Source organism: Carcharhinus amblyrhynchos, chromosome 12 (genome assembly GCF_965287045.1).
Source record: "Carcharhinus amblyrhynchos chromosome 12, sCarAmb.v2.hapA, whole genome shotgun sequence".
Lineage (NCBI taxonomy): Eukaryota > Metazoa > Chordata > Chondrichthyes > Carcharhiniformes > Carcharhinidae > Carcharhinus > Carcharhinus amblyrhynchos.
The window spans coordinates 20,276,276-20,297,026 of NC_137335.1; the positions used below are offsets into that span (position 1 = coordinate 20,276,276).

General features: G+C 43.4%; 1 protein-coding gene across 3 annotated transcripts in view; it reads right to left on the minus strand.

Moving 5' to 3' along the window:
* Window positions 1-15,662, minus strand: part of tmem178a (transmembrane protein 178a) — a 35,893-nt gene extending 20,231 nt beyond the window's left edge. Inside the window, exon 1 of one of the 3 annotated variants that reach the window (XM_080200174.1) lies at window positions 14,658-15,662. In XM_080200174.1, coding sequence (XP_080056300.1) covers window positions 14,658-15,102 — 445 coding nt within the window. In that variant the 5' untranslated portion in view covers window positions 15,103-15,662. The remainder of the gene's footprint in view (window positions 1-14,657) is intronic. The other 2 variants (XM_080200173.1, XM_080200172.1) reach the window with 2 other exon arrangements.
* Window positions 15,663-20,751: the final 5,089 nt, after the last annotated feature.

Sequence of the window (20,751 nt, forward strand, 5' to 3'; positions counted from 1 at the left end):
GTCTCACTTTGTCCGTACATTACCCTCAAGGTGTCTGTGGTGTGCAACAGACCTGTTGTCCACCTCCTTGTGGAATGTGCCTTTGTGAAGAAGGGCTGGAGGGAAATGCAATGTTTTTTCTCAAGGTTCATCCTGAGCAATTCTATGACACAAAATGTTGTGCTCTACCATCTATTATAGGGATGCATGCTGAGACATACATTAACTGTAGCTGCGGTATCATCAACTCAGTGAAAGATATTGTTACAGACAGGAGGGGGTTTAATTTAAACACCACTAATTTCTCGTCTTACCACCAGTCTGTACACAGAAAGTTTTAATTTTATTCCCCTTTAAAAGCAGCAGCATATTTCCCAGCCCCCTGGTTTGGGTGTGATCCAGTTTCTCATAATAAACCCAAGATAGAGTGAACTGAAAGGGTTATTTTATTTGCACACACTCAAATGTGGGTGGAGGGTCACAACATTTCCCCCTTTGCATTCATTCAATAAAAGATAGGGGGATGGAGAAAGTAAGATTTACAAGCCAAACACCACAGAGTAAAGAATTATTATTTCCTGTGAGTTCAGAGTCCAAATCACGGGTTAGCAGGTTCAAAGCCGATGCTGGATAATTCACTTTTCCAGTAGAGATGATTTCTGTGATGAAACAGACACACAGAGATAATTTAGCTTTGTAGGTGATGGTGTAGAAGTTCAGACATTCCAGTAGAAACCGTGTAGGTGGGCGCCAGGCATTCAAACCTGGACAGAGTCCCTTTGTTGAGCTAATGCTTGTTAGATGGGAGATACCAGACTGATTTGCAATACAGCAACGCTGTATAACTGGTTCTCCCAGCTATGATGGTGGTGGGGGGATTATGTCACTCCTACCTCTACACGGGTGGCACGGTGGCACAGTGATTAGCACTGCTGCCTCACAATGCCAGGGACCCGGGATCTATTCCTACCTTGGATCATTGTCTGTGCGGAGTCTGCACATTCTCCCTGTGTTTGCTTGGGTTTCCTCCAGGCGCTCTGATTTCCTCCCATAGTCCAAAGGACTTGCTGGTTAGGTGGATTGGCCGTGCTAAATTCTCCCTCAGTGTACCCAAACAGGCGCCAGAGTGTGGTGACTAAGGAATTTTCACAGTGACTTCACTGCAGTGTTAATGTAAGCCTACTTGTGACACTAATAAATAAAATTAAAACTTTGGCTTGGACAGAGAGCATATATTCCAGTGTCTGGGTTCCTAAGATTGTTAGTGTTCCAGCCATTAAGAATTTGAAAGAAATGGTGCAATATCCTTTGTCCCAGCATTGACTGAGCTTCATTTGGATTATGAAAGGGAGATGGCCTTTGTATAAATTTCTTTGAATTTGGTCCACAGGGACCGTAGGTGTCTTTTGAGAGATAATGAGGCACAAGTCTTATGATACTGTACTGATTGTCACACCCAGACAAAGCTATTCATTTAAAAATTGTCTAGTTTTTTAATTTTAAGAATTAGCCATGATGTTGTCAGACTGTTTCTTTGATTTATAACACACACAATATATGAAGTCTTGGTCCTGTTACAGTCTTTGCAACCTTCAAGAAAAAAATGAATTCTATGTCATTTTTATTTATTTATTCATTTTTATTCCTCCATCCATACCAGGTAGCACTACAGTGCTGTAACCTGGTGGGTTGTTATGGATTATTTTAACTGCAGGAGCATCTCTGTCAGGTCTGCATCAAGATGGGTGAGTATTGGGTCCAATCTGGTTGGAATCCCCCTGGTGGTCACTTGGGTGATAGGTTCTGTATCCTTTGGAACACTGTTGCCCTCTGGTGAGTAGTCAGCTCTCATTGCGTCTTCTGGTGTTTTTTCAGCTCAGTGAGGCATAATCCTCACGGTTTCTGGGCCAATTTGGGAACTTTTCTGATCCCCATTTAACTTTTCCATAAGCTTTCAGCCAGGCCATTTAATAGCTTCTTAGCAGGGGCTTTTGGCTTTGGAAGGGACATTCTCCTAACTTGTACCATGTCCCTTGGAACACCACTGCCCTCAAGTGGCAGTGCAGCTCCAGCTCCACTCCCTTGGAGCTTTTCAACTGAGGGAGGCATCTCACTCTCATCTGTCTGAGGGCTTCTTTTGTGTCAATTTAAAGTCAGAAAGAAAGTTTCTGCCAGCCAGACCCCAGGTGAGTCCCTAACCTTTCCCTTTCCTGCTTTAATAACCAGCCTTCCCTCAAGCACTTCAATTATGTGAGGTATCTCTCTCAGTATCTATTTCCCTGTTCAGGGACCTCTCTGGTTCCTATTTAATTTTGGGATACTCTGTGAATCGATTTTAGATTTAGTTGGCCTTTCCTGGGCCTGTTTTAACTTTGCTGCCCTGGCTTCGGCCTAGCTACATCAGTACAACCCTCACTCAATGTTTATGCTGCTATTTCACCTCTTTGGACCTGTGGACCTTTCCCAGCTTTCTGCCCACCTGCAGATTTCTGCTGGCTGGTGTTGGCCTCTTTTCTTTCACCGGCAAACACCTTGCTGCTGGGTAATTGTTCCTGAGGGAGAATTCAATTCCTGTTACTGGAGTTCAAGGATAATTCTTATTATAACCCTGAAACAAGGTCACTCTCTAGGTGGCCCTTCTGGAGTTGCAAACACAGATCTCCCTCCTATTTCAATGATCGGTGACATTAAGGAATGAGTGGAGCAGTAGAATGGACTTGCTCACCTTTTTGGGACGTGTGGGGGGCCACTATTGTGAAAGGACAAAACTCCAGAAGCTCTCTGGGAAATCTATCTGGGTCAGACACTCACAGTGCCAGGCTCGTCAAGGGGTAAGTTTCTGTAGTGTGTGTCTGCCTGCTCTGCTGTGCTACCCATTGTGGCATCTATCAGGGGACTATTCATTATGGAACTCTGTTAGACCTTCAAGTTTCCTTCGCAAGCTCCAGCACTCAGATCTGGAATGGCCTATTTTACTGTAATGGGAACTCACCAGTTTCTGGGGGTCTTCCCCTCAGGCTGCAGGAGGGCTTCTCACACCTTCCCTTTGTGTTTTCTTCTCTGGTTGGGAGGGCCTGTCCTATCAGGGTCTCCTGGCTTTCCTTTTCTAATGCTCATGAGAATGGTTGGAAAGGTCTATTTGAGTTTCCAGACCTATGGGTTAGATTATAGCTGTCTGCTCTGACTGTTGTGAGGACTCCTTTCTCCTCTGCCCTGCATTCACAGGTTACAGGATAAACAATTTTCAAATTCCTCTAATAATACCCACTCACACAGCCCCTCATAGGTGTGTGGGGTTATTTGTGACATTATCCATTGGTCGAACACTGGTTCAGGTGTTCAAATTGTATGTAGGTCTACGTGGGCTTGTTAGGAACAATCTGGAATTGTTGGCCATATGTTCCTGGGACTAATACATAGGCACTTAGGATGGCAGCCCAGGTCTGCTCACAATCAGGATACATCAGGAGTTAGTATGGAGTAGACCTCTTGGATTCTCCCTGCTGACTGACCTTGAATTAAAAATGTCCAAACCTCCAAAGGCCATCTTAGCTGTCCTCCTTTTTCAAAAGTGACAAAAAATGACAACACATCACTCTTCAAACTTGAGAATGAATCTAGCATTCTTGAGGTTCTGGGTTAGGAGTGCTATTGGGTCGAGAGATTTCCATTTGCAGCTTCCAGCTGTCTCTCCTTCTGAGCTGCTAACTCCATTCCCAATTTTCAGAGCTCTCCCTTTCTCTCTCTCTTTCCGGTTCCTTTGCTTCCTTCCTTCTCTCTCTCTCTTGTTCCCTCTCCTCAGATTCTAGGTGTGTTTTGAGCTATTCAAGCTCAGATTGGGCGGGGGAGGGGATTTGGAATCATGGTTGAGCTCTACCTCCAACTGCTCCATCAGTAACATTAGATCCAAATGTTCCACTCCATCAACTGGATTGGTTCACTTCTCTTCATTCCACTGGGAAATTTTAATTGTACCCATCTCCCTATGAATTTCAGTTGCTCTTTCATTGTTCAAATATCCTCATTTGACCCACAACTGGGCATCAAGATGTGCTATTTTCTTACTGTTAGGGGGAAGAAATTTGCTCTGGTAAGTTACTTGTGTTTTAAACATTGCTCCAACCATCATGTTTTCCTCTTTTATCAGAGGTGGTTTGTCTCTTAACTTCGAAACTGGTTAAAATCCTGGACTTAGAATCATAAAATTCCTACAGTGCAGAAGGAGACCATTTGGCCCATCGAGTCTGCACCGACCACAATCCCACCCAGCCCCTATCCCTGTAGGCACACATATTTACCCTGCTACACCTCCTCAAACTTTAGGGCAATTTACCATGGCCAATCAACCTAACCTGCACACCTTTGGACTTCAGCTCCCAATTTCTGTTTTGGACAGGAAGAATTTAGTTTTAAAAATCCTGATTTCTCCTCTCTTCACCAGAAAGGTGTTTTTGATCCCACTTTATAAACGGTGGTGCATTTCCCAACTCCTTGGTTTCAATGTGATTCATTTTCTGGTAAAAACCTCCCAGCCAACTCAAGATAGACTGAACTCAGAAATTTAGTTTATTTGCATACAATCAAATGTGGGAGCAATATTGCTTCCTTTTCGCTGATACAAATAAAAGAGGGGGGATACAGAAAAAAATGATTTACAGGCAAAGACTAAAGAATGATTGTTTCACATGAGTTCAGAGCACAGAAATCAAAGTCCAATGGTGTATTCCTTCACATAGATTGGCAGACTGAAAACTTAAGCTGGATAATTCACTTTTCCAATAGAATGACCTCTTCAGTGAGACAGACACACAAAGATGTCTTGTATGCAATGGTTAGAAGTTCAGAAGTTCCAGTAGAAACGGTATAGATGGGGGCCAGGCATTCAGACCTGGACAAAGCCCCTTTTCTGAGCTACTCTTTGGTAGATGGAAAATGGCAGACTGATTTTCAGTATAACACGACTGCATAACTAGTTTTCCCAGGCAGGGGGTCATGTCATGTGACTCCCACCTCTCCACTTTTGCTTTGACAAAAAGTGTATATTTCTTTGGGTTCTTGAGACATTTATAAAATTTAAAAAAATAATTTATGGGATGCTAGGCTAGCATTTATTGCCCATCCCCAATTGTCCTTGAGCAGGTAATGGTGAGCTGCCTTCTTGAACTGCTGTAGTTGTGGTGTGGGTACACTCACAGTGCTGTTAGAGAGGATTTGGACTCAGCGACCATGCAAACAGCAATATATTTTCAAGTCAGGATGGTGAGTGACTTGGAAGGGAACTTCCAGCATGGTGGTGTTAATATTAATTGTTAATGTACCAAACATTCAGAATTTGAAAGGATGGTTGCAAGGTCCTTTGTCCCAGCAGACAATTCAGCTCCAGTTGTCCAGGCATGGCTTTTGTATAATTCCCTCTGAATTTAGTCTCCGCACTCTACAGGGTCATTAGCATCTTTTCTGAGATAATGAGGTGCAAGACAATGATACAGCCTTGATAGTTCTTTTGTATCAGGTCACAGTTATTTTAAAAAACTATTGTCCAGTTTTTACATTTTAGGAATTAACTATGATGAAGATATATATTGCATAATATGAGCTCTTAGCCTCTTTACAATGTTCTTTGGTCTATACGAGCCTTGTTGGCCTTTGATGCAAAGAGTTATCCATAAAATAATGAGGGGCATAGATCAGCTAGATAGTCAATATCTTTTCCCAAAGCTAGGGGAGTCTAAAACTAGAGGGCATAGGTTTAAGGTGAGAGGGGAGAAGTACAAAAAGGTTCAGAGGGGCAACTTTTTTACACAGTTAGTAGTGAGTGTCTGGAACAAGCTGCTAGAGGTAGTAGTAGGGGCTGGTACAATTTTGTCTTTTAACAAACGTTTAGACAGTTACATGGGTAAGATAGGTATAGAGAGATATGGGCCAAATGTGGGCAATTGGGCCTAGATTAGGGGTTAAAAAAAGGGTGGTATGGACAAGTTGGGCTAAAGACCTGTTTCCACGCTGTAAACCTCTATAACTGACCATTACAGACTGACTCATCCCTAGGTTCCAGGACTATATGCTGGAAGACACATTTAGGCTTGGGACACCTGCAATAAAGACACAATAGGGAAAGGCCACTATCTAAGCCTTTTAGCCTCAGTATACTTAGAGTCTGTAAACTGTGAAAAATCCCTCACAATGTTGGACATGTAATGAACATGGCAAATATTGACCATGATTGTAAGTGATGTGAATAACCTACAGTCTTGGATGAAACTGATTAGTGTTGCACTTTATATAATGTTAACTTTGAACGGTCACTCTTATAAATGTTGTGAATAAAGTATATTTTTAGGGGAAAAAATGGCCCACCACGACCTAACTAATGGAGAAACCCAAAGGCCATTCCAACTCTGAAAACAAATGATAGCCGTGAATCTCCCATTGCGACCCACAAGTTTTCTGTTGGGTCACCGTGGGAGACACGTGTCTGTGGCCTTGAATGGGGATTTGCGCGTGTGCCGGGAATGCAGGCACATCTCCCCAAGCCGGTGAACAGTCACCGGTCAGAACACGCTGGAAATCTGTGGGAAGGCAGGTAAGATATTTAAATCCGTTTTTAATCTGTTTTAAATATGCATATCAGCTAATTATCAGGATCTTTCAGGTCCCAATCGAATCTCCCATCCCTTCAGGAATACTTCATTACGGCGGGGTTCAGACTTGCTCTCCATGTTGGGGGAACCAGAGGGAAACCCTGCCAGAATGAAGGGGGAGCAATCGGGGCCCCCCCAGGGCACCGGGTAGTGGGGGGATGGTTCCTACTGGGCATGGGCACCCTGACAGTGGCAGTTTGTGCCCCTTGGCACTGCCCATGAGGCAAGGTGCCCATGCCCAGGGGCACCTTGGCAGTGCCCATTGACAGAGCCAAGGGGGTGGGGCCTATTGTGGGCAGGGCCTAGGTGCAATCGGTAGGGTGGGGGGGGGTGGTTCCTGCTGCCACTTTGCAGATTAGATCGGTCTGGGATGGTGGGAGGGCAGCGATTGGGGCAGGCTTTGGGGGGGGGTGGTCTGCCAGGATGAGGGAGTGTGCCTGCCTCTTTGGGCGTCTGCCGTGGTGAGATGGTGGGGGGGGGGGGGGGGGTGCCTGGACATTGGGGTGCTCTGGGATGGGGGGGGTGAGTGGTGAGGGTTGGCCTGGGAATTGTTGTAGGGCTACGACCAGGCTGTGGTGGGGGAGGGAGGCTGGGGAGGGCAGCACTGTGGAGATCCCGGGCTGGCCAGCAATCGAGCTGGCCAGCAAATGGAAGGTTGACAGTTTGGGGCCACTGCACATGCACAGAGCTCCAGAACTGTTAAACTCCGGTGCGAATAGGCCCTGCCCCCCAGGTTTTTAATGAAATTCCTGACAGGGATCTCTTCAGTGCGGACAAAACGTACTGTTCATAGAGAAGGAAACAAGAGAGTGCAGAATGTGGTGTTACAGTCATAGCTAGAGTAAAGACAAGAATCAATTTAATGCAAGTTAAGTCCATTCAAAAGTCTGATAGCAGCAACGAAGAAGCTGTTCTTGAGTCGGTTGGTATGTGAGCTCAGACTTTTGTATCTTTCTCCAGAGGAATAAGGTGGAAGAGAGGATATTCGGGGTGTGTGGGGTCCTTAATTATGCTGGCTGCTTTGCCAAGATAGAGGGAAGTGTAGACAGAGTCAATGGATGGAGGCTGGTTCAGTTTTAAAGCTGAACCACTTTGAACCACAGTGCACTGGGAGACCTCCTCCATCCTCCCATGGACATCATGACACCCTCCCCCCTGCATTGATTCCCCACTCCCTCCCTGACACAAATTGCCGGCATCGGGCACTCGTAATGGCCCCCAACATGTCCCCCTTCATGTCCCACCTGTTCCACTGTTTCAGGTGAGAAGTTGAACTGACAGGACATTCGGGATTTAGAACAGTTTTCTCGGCAATTCAGCACTTCTGGGAGAATCGCGGCCAATATTTCTGATTGCTAATAGCATAATGCAGAAGGCTGCCTTTCATGTACAGAATACAAACAGAACTTGCAATACCTATAATATACACCAAGTGTCACCATAACTATCTCTTTTCATCAATAATCTGTGGTATAAAATGCATGACTTTGATAAAAGGATGCAAATCATCAACAGAAAAACACAGAAATGTTTGTGACTTCTTGACTTTGCTTTCAGAAAGCTAAAAGCATATATTTGCCAAAAGCTTTCTCTAACGAAAAGCCGTAGTCATGGGGATGATTTTTCCACTCTCGCCGCGCCCGGTATGGATCACTCCAATCCCAGAAAGTTGTGTGCGGGCCTAAAAACAGGTTTTGTGCCCAGCACCAAATGGTTTGCAATCATCCCAGTCCATTGTTACTGGCACAAACCAGATCTCACCCACAAAGAGCACGAGGCTGATTAGCATATCTAAAGTAGCATTTAAATATGCTTCGCCCGTTCAATGCCAGATTCTCCAAGCCCCCGAAACTTTCCAACCCTCGGGCCTGACCCGAGCCCGGCGAGAATCGCTTCTGGTCTCCACTAGCAGACACCAGCCATGATGGCCATGCCAGGGGGCTCAGAGATCACAGAAGACCCCAGGTGGTTGGGGACATGGGTGGGCAGTACTCACCTGGCACACTGGCAGTGCCAGCTAGGCACTGCCAGTGTGCAAGGGGCAGTGCCAAAGGGGTGAGAGCTGAGCAGGAGTAGGGCCTGAGTGGGGGTGGGGCATGACAGGGGCTATGACTGGGGGAGATCTATACAGGTGGGGTTGTGATGGGGCAGGTCATAAAAGGGGATCATGAAGGAGTGGGGCATGAAGGGGGAATGTTGGGGGTCATGAAGAGAGACCCATTAGGAGTGCCCCAATGCCAGTGATTCATGTCAGGAGGCAGTGGGGAAACATGCCACCAATGGGGAGATGGGGTTGTCCTAATGTCCATGGGAGGATGAAAAAGGTCTCCTAGTGCACTGTGAGGATTGGGCTGCCCTTTCAAAATGGCGCCTGATCACTTTGCAGCTGGGCTCACCGGCGTGTTTAGACCCCACCCCTCCAACCATCTGCACCCCCTCCCCCTTCCCCGAACCGGTACGCAACTCAACACTCTCATAAAAAGTGACAGAGTGTGGGATGATTGTGATCTGGTCAAGGGCAGACAGACAGCCACAGATTGCTCTGGGTTCTCTCACTGTTATGACACCAAAATTCCAGCCAATTATGTTAGCTGGCCTCATGTGTAACAGACTCTTCCCTCTTTCTTTTAGGGCAAAACAAATAAACACTTTTCCCTCCAAGTCAGAAGTCTATGGGTTCAATCCATTCCCCATTAGGATCTAAGGACTTATTCTACAGTGAAACTTCTGTGCAATACAATACATCTTCAAATCCTACCATAATATTTTGAGAATTAAATTCAATTTTTAACATCTGGCAATAAAGAAAGCTGATATCAGCTTGAAGCTGTGGGACTGTCATCTGGTCAAATATACAAGGTAAATCCCATTATTACAGAATGGATCAGGGCTCAGTTCATTCCGTAAAAGATAATTTTCCTTAAAACTGGTGGACGGGATTATCATCCTCCTCTGCAGCGTGTTCCGTGGCAGTGGGAGGTGGCATGTCGCTGGCTGGCAGCGAGCGGGACCTTATAGTCCTGCTGTTGTCATTAAACCACAGGAATACCTGTGGCAGGGAAGCACCACTGGTAGGACCGTAAGATCTCACTGGTATAAAGTGCAGCAGCTCCCCCCCACCCCCCGCCACCCTGGATGGATCAGCAGCCCCCAGCCTCTCACTCACTCTGGTATATGGTCCTTGCAAACTGCCACTCTTTCACAAACCCACTTTCCACTCCAAAGTCTACATCATGTTGTTGCCTCCCAAATCCATGCCCATCTTTTCTGCAACTCCATGTTTGGTTCCTTTAAATAATGTTTCCAACTCTGTGACAGTACCAAAAACACTCTTACCAAAGTCACAGATGATAACATATGTGACTGCTATCTGTGTCAAAAGTAAATTCTTCCTCCTTGCCCTTCTTAATCTGTTTGTGGTTTTTAACATGTTTGACCACACCATCCTACCCTAATGTCTCTCCAATATTGTCCGGCTGGGGGGGACCTGGTTCTATTCTTATCAACTAATTGTATCCAGAGTATCCCCTATAATAACTACTCTTCATACTCCCACACTATTATCTATGGTGTCCCCCAAGGACCTATTGACCCCCCCTTCCTATCTATATGCTGCCCCTTGACATCATCATCCAAAAACACAGCATCAATTTTCAAATGCATGCTGCGACACCCAGCTCTACATCACCATCACCTCTCTCAACCCCTCCACTGTCTCATAATTGTAAGGTTGTTTGTCCATAATCCAGTACTAAATGAGGAAACATTTCCTCCAACTAAATATTGAGACAACCAAAACCCATTGTCTTCAATACCAAACAAAAACTCTGTACCCTGGCAACTATCAGAAGCTGAATCAGACTGTTTACAATCTTGATATTGTATTTGACTCCAACTACATATCCGCACTAACACAAAGATCACCCATCTCCAATCAATAAAATTACATGCCACTGCCCCATCTCAGCATATCTGCTGTTAAAACGCTCATCCATGTTTTTATTACACACTCCTGGCTTGCATCCCACATTCTACTCTGTAAACTACAGGTCTTCCAAAACACTACTGCCTGTGTCTTAGCTCGCACCAAGTCCTATTCACCCATCACCACTTTGCTTGCTAACCTGCATTGGTTCTTAGGAAAGTGATATGCCAATTTTAAAAATTTGCATCTTTGTTTTCATATCTCTCCATGGTCTTGTTCTTCCTATCTATGAAATCTCCTTCAGCTCCACAACCCTACAATGCATTGGTCCTCCTGGTCTCTTTGGCATCCCTGAATTAAATCCCTCCACCATTGGTGGCCTTGCTTTTAGTTGTTTAGGCTCTAAGCTCTGGAATTCTCGCTGCTTCTCTACCTCTTTCCTCCATTAAGATGCTCCTTAAAACCTACTTCTTTCATCAAGCTTTTAGTCAGCTGCTGTAATACTTCTTTCCTCACATGGCTTTGTGTCAAATATTGTTTTATAATGCTTCTATGAAGAAGCCAGAGATATTTCATTATTGATAAGTGGTATATGAATACAAGTTATGTTTTTTCAGGGTTGTACAACCTTTCCAAAATGCATTATAGCAATTTAAGTACATCTTGAAATGCAATCACTGCTGTAATGTAGGAAAGTGTGGGTGCCAATTTTGTACACGGTTAGCTGAGGGATTAAAAAAAGAACATAAGAAATCGGAGCAGGGGTAGACCATTCAGCATCTTGAGCTTGTTCTGCCATTCAATAAGAACATGCCTAATATTCGGCCTATACTCCATTTTCCCATCAGCTCCCCATATCTCTTGACTAAAGATCTGTCTATCTCAGCTTTAAATGCGTTCAATGATGGAGCATCCACAACCCTCTGGGGTAGAGAATTCCAAAGATTCACAACCCTCCGGGTAAAAGCATTTCTCCACATCTCATTCCTAAATGATCACCCCCTTTCTTGAGACGGTGCCCCCATGATCTAGATTCTCCAGCCTATGCAAACAACCCCTCAGTGACTAATCTGTCAAACTCCTAATGAATCTTGAATGTTTCAATTAGGTCATCTCTCATTTTTCTGAACTCCAGAAAGTATAGACCCAACTTACTCAGCCTCTCGTTGTACAATAACTCTATCATCCCTAGAACCAACTTAGTTAATACTGACCAGGAGACTGGGAAAGCTCTCCTGTTCTCCTTTGAATCATACTGACAGATCTTTTCCATCCACCTAAGAGGACAGGTGGGATTTTGATTTCATATCTCAATTGAAAAATGGCATCTTTGACAGTGTTGCATCCCCCTCAGTACAGCACTGATATGTCAACTTTAATTCAGGTCTCTGGAGTAAGACTTAAAACTACACTAGGAATCGGTAGCTGAGGGATGTCTATAGTGTGCAATAAAATACCTTCCACTTTTGGCGGTAAGCATTAGCATCAAATGTTACCAGATCATGTATAGCACAACCAACACCAAGCCAAAGCTCTTCTGCTCTGTAATAGCTATGATGTGTAACAACATTATAAACAAATTCTTGAATGTAACTACAGAGTCGCTACAGAAAGAGACCTGAGCAATTCTTTCCCAATTACATTTTAACTCCATGCTTTATTTCACCAGTTTGATTTTTGTTGCCATGTTTCTTACTGAGGCAAATTCTAATTTCAATAACCTAGCTAAACAATTCAGTACCAATTTGTGCTAAATTACAAATCTTCCACATTATAGGCTCACATCCTACAGGAAATGATCTGCGACTCTTCTTGCTCACACAAGGGCAGAAAGTGAAATGATTGTGTAAACCAGTGGCATAAAACCACCTAAAACATGACACCAAATAGCACCTACATTTGATTGTGTCTCAGAAACACCAGAGAGAGAGAGCTGATGTGGTGAAGGTGTCAGCCTTGGCACACTGGTGGCACCTCTTCCCCCTGAATCTGAAGGGGATTTAAGTATTTAATCTAGGCTGGCACTTCAGGAAGTGTTGCACAGTTGGAGAAATTGTTTTTCAGGTGAGGTATCCAACCAAAGCCCTAACTGCCCATTCAGAAGGATGTAAAATATCCCAGAACAGCGCCCGGGATCTTGGTTCAATTCCAGCCTTGGGTGACTGTCTGTGTGAAGTTTGTACATTCTACCTGTGTCTGCATGTGTTTCCTCTGGGTGCTCCAGTTTCCTCTCAGGGGTTTAACAGGGTAAATATGTGGGGTTATGGGAACAGGTTTTGGTGGGATTATGGTCAGTGCTGACTTGATGGGCCAATTGGCATCCTTCTGCACTGTAGGGATTCTGTAATTAAATGAAGAGAAACAGGGGAACTTTCCCAGTGTCCTGTTCAATGACGATCCCTCAACAGCCAACTGCAAAATAGATCAAATCTTTCACATCACTGCTATTTGTGGGACCCTGCAAATTAACTGCCACCTTTCCCTGTGTTACAGCAGTGACCACATTTCAAAAAGGGTTTAATTAGCTGTAAAATGCTTAGGAAGCTCCTGAGGTTCTGATGGGTGCTTTACAATTGGTCATGCTTGGGGTGTTCTGTGAATAATGAGATTCAAACAAACCGCGCAAAGTAAAGCTCCACTGATTCTCAGGTGGATCAGGAAGCACTCCATTCCCAAATGGAGGAAGGAACATGTGATGGAGTCTCTCCATCATTCCAAAATACACAATTTCCAAGAAAAATACATTTCCTCGGTGGGAAAGATCGAGGGGGTTTCTTAGTTTACTCCTGTTCCTATATTTCTAAGAAATTAGGATAATTTATGCTCGGCAATATTTTTGTGATGCTTGTTAGATAGTTATTAAATAGCTAACAGCTACATTTAATGCAATATATCATAACCATTCACACTACGCCAACCGAGTGGATTGTTAACCTCGGCACTGGACTATAACAGCTTCCTCCAGCCATTTCAATAAAAAATATATTTACAGCTACAAGGTGACAAAATTGCTGATTTGTACTCATTAACTCAACCCGTGCTAGATTCATTCACATCCCCCAGCAAGCTGAAAAATAAGCACAGACAAGTGCTTGGGGAGAGCAAATCGCTTATGATCCTGCTCTAAGTAAATAATGCATGACAGAGAAAGCCCCAAGACAAATTGAAAGTCCCCCAAAGTCAAAGGAAACATATTTAATGACAGCTTCAATGTCACAGATTTCAGTCCGAGGGAAAAAAATAAATCAGACACAGAATCAGCTGCTTTACAAGTGTCGGTCTTATCTCTGGTAAGAGTCTCACTTCTGAGTCATAATGTTGTTGGTTCCAAAGTCCCACCGCAAAGGTTTGAGATATCACAGCTTTAAGAAGCCGGGTGGTCCGGCTAACATCTAATTCATAATGCACAAAAAAAGGACAATTAACTAATGCTTGTGCACAAATGGATTGGAGAATTTCTTACAACAGCGAATAGGCAGTTTAAAGGAGCATTTAGTTTAGTGTAAAGCCCTCAGGGATATGTATTGAGTTGATGAAAATCCGTATAAGAAACGCCAACCTTCACTTTAAATGGTCTCAAACTATCCTGGATGCAAAGCGACCTCCACAAATCAACGGAAAGGGCAATTTTAGAACATTTAATGTTTTGTTTGTGGGGTGAAGGTGGAAGAGATGCACACAATAATCACTCATTTCATATTAACACTCGCTGAGCCTGGAGAATCCGGGATGGCTTTTTTCTTTAAGAAACGTGAATTATTTTTTAAAAATCTGGAACAAAAGGGAATTTGGAGGATTTTTTCCCCCAAACTGATCTCCCCCAGTTATTGTCCCGAATAACAAGGGGAGGATGGCAGGGAGGGAGGGGGTGTTCTTTGTTTTAAGAGTCATGAACATTTCCCCATTGAAGGACTGTACTGGTGTGTATGATGTCGATATGTATGTACATCACTATCCATGGCCAAGGGGCAACTCCTGCCAAAGCTATTTAGCGGAATTTTTCATATTGTACTTTTAGATGGTTTAAGTGCAAACAAATCAAGAGAGATGAAAGTCTATCTTTGCACCCCCCCCCCCCCCCCCGCTCTCTGTCTTGTTGTCCTGACCCTTACCTTTGGAGATGAGGTGGTCAATGTCCTGGTCGATGCCCATGTAGTAACATTTCCTCCAGAGACCCGTGTAGGTGGCGAACAGAGGGCGGGCGCAGTCCGACTCGAAGACGCCGAGCCCCAGCACCGAGCGCCAGTTCTCCAGCAGATCCTGCTCGCTGGCCGGGGGTAGCCGGTGCGAGGAGGCTCCGGTGGCCGGAGCTGGGCTGCCCGGGAAGGAGGCTGCCTCCTCCGGCTGGCTGCGCTCCCGCAGCGGCAGGTTGTAGATGGGCATCACTCGCTGCTGCTCCTCGCCGCCGCTCCCCAGCCTTTGACCATCGCAGCTCTGCCGGTGCCTCCGGGTGTCCGTCTCGTACCAGTGGTCGGTGAAGATCGCCGTGGTGAGCAGCAGGAGAGCCGAGCCGCTCAGGAACAGGCTGATGGAGGTGATCCAGCCCCGCTTCTCCATCTCGCTCAGTTTGCCCCCAGCATTGACTACCCCTCCCTTGTCTTGTCCCAGGCAACGCCGCCTTCCAATGCCAGCGATTTCTTTCTTCCCCCCCTCCCTTTTCCTCCCTCTTGTCTTCCCCCACTTTCTACAAAGCCTGTAACCTCACCCAGGCGCTGGGCACACGCTCCTGATTTCATTTGTCATTTGTTCGGACACAGCTTTGTTACAGTGGCATGGAAAGACATGGGCAATCTTTGCAAAGGGACTAACTGACAGTCTGAGGCTAGCTCTGTACTTACTGGCTTTGCCTGCAGACTCTCACATTCCCTCTCCTCAGTGGCAGCACTCCAGCTGTTACTTCTGTCTTTTTTCTTCCCCTCTCTTTTTCTCTCTCGGTGTGAGAGTACCAAACAACCTCTAAAACACTCCCCTCTCCTCTACCACGCACCTGAGAATGCAACCCCAAATCCAATTTTAATATAAGTTCCAGTTTAAAAGTCTCCTATCTGGCTCATTGGCACCACAAACTCTGCTCTCTTGAGTCACAAGGAGGTTCCCTCCGAGGACATCTGACCTACCAGGGCAGCACTGAGGGAGTGCTGCACTGTCTGAAGTGCTGGCCAGAATTTTATCCACCTGCCTGTCACTGGAATCAGAGCATTAAGGGACAAACCATGGAAAGATCCGGAGACCTCAGGCAGGATTTTACAGTTTTGGATTGAGCAAGGCCATAAAATCCCACCACTGTCTTTCCAAGTTTGATTTTGAACTGGAACCCTGCTGATTCTCAAATGGGTATAAAAGATCCCATGGCCCTATTTTAAAGAAGCACAGGGGTGGGTCAACTCCGTGTGTTGGTCAATATTTATCTCTCCACCAATATTTCTAAAGTAGATTACCCAACCATTACCAAATTAATGTTTGTGGAAGGTTATTGGGCACAAAATGGCTGTGGCATTTCCTGCATTTTAATTCCTACATTTCAAAGCCATTTATTGACTGCAAAGAGCATTTGGGAATTTTTGAAATCATGGGAGGTTATATGGAGATGTAAAACTTCCTTTTTTTTATAATGATCATCTGCGGCAAAGTTCATTAAGCTATAAAAATAATCTTTCTCGATCAGAGGAGACAATATTGTGTATCGCCTCTTTGTGAGACACTTTCCATTCAAAAATATGTAATACATCACCTGGGGCAAACTAAGTGCATCTGTCTGCAAATAAATATCAACCCAGGGCAATTTACAAATCCTGCCTATCACACATTCAGCTCCTGAAACCATTACCATGACAACATGCAACCAGTGGGAAAAAAATCAAGGTACAGCGCCATAAGGAAACAACAGACTACGCTGCTATAAATATATCCATACACCCCCTCCCCCATATATTTAAACTGAGACTTAACTCTTAATGATTCATTTTATTTTTTTAAAAATCTCTAATGTTTCACTGAAAATGTAGATTTTAAATGCCAGAGTATCATAGTATTTCAAATTAAATTGAAATGCCAAAAATATTAAGACAACATACAGTATAACGATGGAGGTGGCAGGATGAGTCAAAAAGACATATGGGATCCTTGACTTTATAAATATTGTGGCAGCTTAGGTATAAAAGCAAGGAAGTTATACTTTATAAAACACTGGCTAGGCCCCAGCTGGAGTATTGTGGCTAGTTGTGGGTACGACTTTTTGGGAAGGGTGTCAAAGCCTTAGAGAGGGTGCAGAGAATGGTAGTGGCGATGAAAGACTTCAATCAGGCAGAGAAACTAGAGAAACTGTGGTTGTTTTTCCACACCAGGCCATCTGTCTTTTGTTCTTAAAATTGTTACTTCTTGTTGCAGTTTCTACATTCTCCCTCCTTTCAGTTCTGATGAAGAATCTATGGACTCAAAACGTTAACTCTGCTTCTCTCCTGATAGATGCTGGCAGACCCTGCTGAGTTTTTCCAGCATCTGCTCTGTTCTTGTTGAACGAGAGAAGATTTGATACAAGTACTCAGATTTTTAAGGGTTTTGATGGAGTAAATACTGAGAAACCATTCTGAGTGGCAAAGGAGTTGGTAACCAGAGGGAATTTGATTGCAAAAGAACCAGACATAACACGAAGAAGAATATTTTTATGCAATGTGTTGTTACGATCCAGAATGCACTGCTTGAAAGGGTGGTGGAAACAGATTCAGTAACAACTTTTGAAACTAGAATGGCAAAATATTTAAAAATGAAACATTGAGTGGGACTAGCTGGATAGCTCTACCAAATAGACAGCCAAAGGATGATGGGTTGAATGGCCCCCTGTGTGTTATATCATTCTATGCTTGCATGCTTCAATGCTCTAAACAAATTTCACATGCAACAAGTTTTGTGACCAGATTGTGATCTTATTGAATTGGGGAGCAGGATCCAGGAACCAATTGACTCACTCCTACTCTTAGCCGTTTGGTTCTTAACAACTCCCATTTATATAGCACCTTTAACATAGTAAAGTATCTCAAGGCATTCCCGAAATCTTTCTTAACAAAAAGATAACAAACCATTTAAGAAGATAATCTTTTAGGTGACCAAAATCTCAATCAGAGTGCTAAAAGTTTTAAGGAACATCTTACAGGAAAAGAGTAAGGTAGAGAGACAGAGACATTTAAGAAGGGAATGTTAGAGCTTAGGCCTTGGTAGCTGCAGACGTGGCCTATGGAAGGGTGATGAAAATCAGGATTGCACAAGAAGTTAGAATTGGAGGGCAGCAGAAATCTCGGAGATTGATCCTCAAATCAGTGGAGGAGGTTTACAGAAATAGGAAGGTGTGAGGTTATGGAAGGATTTGAAAACAAGAAAGATGATTTGAATATCATGCTTAAAGACAATGTAGATATTTAAGCTTAGGGTTGATGAGTAAATGGGTTTTAGTGCAAATTAGGCTACTGGCATTTGAGTTTTGACTGAGCTCAAATTTAATAAGGGTACAGGTTCTACAGGGCGTACTTAACAAAATGGTCCCTGTAGTAGAAACACTTGAAGAAATGTTAGGACAGGAAATCAGAAAGATTCAATTTATGTTAAGATCTACAGCAAACTGGAAACTGCTGACCAAAATGTATCACAACCGAAGATCAGAGGCCAAAAGGATCATCCAGACAAAACAGGTTTGTGAACACAGCAAATATACACCAGACAAATACATCAAACTGCATCAGAAATGTTCAAAAAAGTTTGTTGGCTCTAGATGAAAGATCATGGATCTGAAGCATTACATCTAACATTCCTCTATTCACACTTGCTGACCGGCTTTCTCTCTGTTTCAGTTCAAATTTCCAGCATGTGCAGGGCTTTTGTTCGATAATGATTAGTGGACATATAAAAAAACACTTGTTTGGGAGGACAATGCCAGGAGCATAAATAGTGGCAGCACTATAATATAGGGTCATATAAATCACATGCATCAGGTCAGTGCCTTATTTTCTCCAACCTATTAGATAGAGCCAGTCTATATACTAACATTGTCCTTTGTACAAATGGAAAATGAATCCTAACTATAAGGTGGCAGAATCATATTTAAAAGAACTTCATAATATTAAAAATGAAAGGAATTTGCATTTATGTAGCACCTTTCACAATCTCAGGAGCTTTCAAAGAATTTTACAGGTAATGAAATATTTCTGATGTTTAGTCACTGCTGTGATGTAGGAAATATGGAAGTCAATTTGCACACGGCACAGCCCGAGTAGACAGTAAAGGGATACATGAATAAATATTGCGTTTTAGTGATGCCCTTGAGAAATATATCTTGGTCACAGCATTGGAAGCAATCCCTGTTGTCTCTAGTGCCTTTCATACGTATATTTGAATTAAGAGCAATCTGTTCTTTCAGCCTGCTCTGTCAGTCATGGCTGAACCCACTTTCTATATAATTATCAAATCTCTTGGCTCCCTTAATAGTCAAAAAATTATCAATTACTGATATGAATGTGCTCAGCAACTGAGCATCATAGCTCTCTTATGTAGAGGACCCTCTGAGTGAAGAATTATCTCATCATTGTCTTCGTCTCATTCCAGAAAGGCTGACTCCTCATTCTGAAATGGTTTTGGTCTTCTCAGTTAGGGGATGCATCCTCCCAGTGTCTAGTTTTTAAAGAATTTTAATGTTCCAATGAGATCACCTCTCATTCTTCTAAACTCTAGGGATTATCAAATATATAATTCTCTCATCTTAGGCATTAGTCAACTGAAACCTCTTTGCAGTCTCTTGAAGGCAAGTGTATCCTTTAGGTACACAGCCTCATATAATTGCAGTAAGACTTCTTCACCCTTATACAGTACACTAGTCTCTTTGTAATAAAGGCCAAGATTCCATTTGCTCTCCTAATTATTTGCTCTAGCAGTGTACTGACTGACTGTGGTTTATGTACAAAGATACCCAGAACTCTCTGAATACTAGTCTCTCACCATTTCCTAGTCTCTCACCATTTAAAAGAAAATCTGTTTTTCTATTTTTTCTACCGAAGTGGGTAACTTCACATGTTCTTGCTCACTTACTTAACAGCCTTTGCAGTCTCTCTGCATCCTCCTGACAGTTTACTTTACCACCTAACTTTGTGTTGTCAGCAACCTTGTGTACATTACACTCTGACCTCTCATCCAAGCCATTGATATTGATTGTACATACTTGAGGCCCAAGTACTGATGCATGTGATGTCCCCATTAGTTACAGCTTACCAATCTGAATATGATCCATTTATTTTTACTTTGTTTTCTGACCATTAACTAACTCCAGTCCATGCTAATATATTAACCCAATCCCATAGCTCTATTTTTGTAGTAATTTTGTAAGATGTGACACTTTATTGAACGCTTCACAAAATTTCAAAGACATTACACCCACTGGCTCACCCTTATCTACCTTGCAAGTTACAATGTCAAAAACCTTTTATACATTTGTCAGACTTGATATCCCTCACACAAGTCCATGTTAACTCTGTTCAAAGTGCTCCATTATGTTGCCCTTAATAATAGCTTACTAGTGAGCTATTATTAAGGACATCATAACAGGGCACTTTAGAAATATGATTGAACAGAATTAACATGGATTTGTATAAGGGAAATCAAGTTTGACAAACCTGTAAGAGGTCTTTGACATTGTAACCCGCAGGGTAGATAAGGGGGGAGCCAATGGATGTAATATATTTGAAATTTCATGTCAGGATAACTGACCTATACTTACACTGTTCTCTCTCCCACTTTTCTTGAATAGTGCGATTACAGTTGTTACCTTACAAACAATGGGCAATGTTCCAAAATCTAGGGAATCCTGGAAGATAAAAACCAAAGCATCTGCTACCTCTTTACCCAACTCTTTTGAAAATATTTAGTTGTAGGCCATCAGCTCCAGGGATTTGTTTTTCCTTATAGAATCATTGGATCCCTACAGTGCAGAAGGAGGTCATTCGGCCCGTCAAGCCCATCATCAAGACGATCATTTGGTCCCATTTATTTCCCCAGTACTGTCTTATTTCTCTATTTTTTTAAAGTTCCTGGATTTTTTTGTGTGCATTTTACCTTCTACTACAAAGACAATACGAAGCATTGTTTTAATATCTCTGCCACCGGTGGCTGGCGTGAAATTGATTTGCATCCTGCGAATAGGATGCAAATGAAGGCCCAATTGGAATC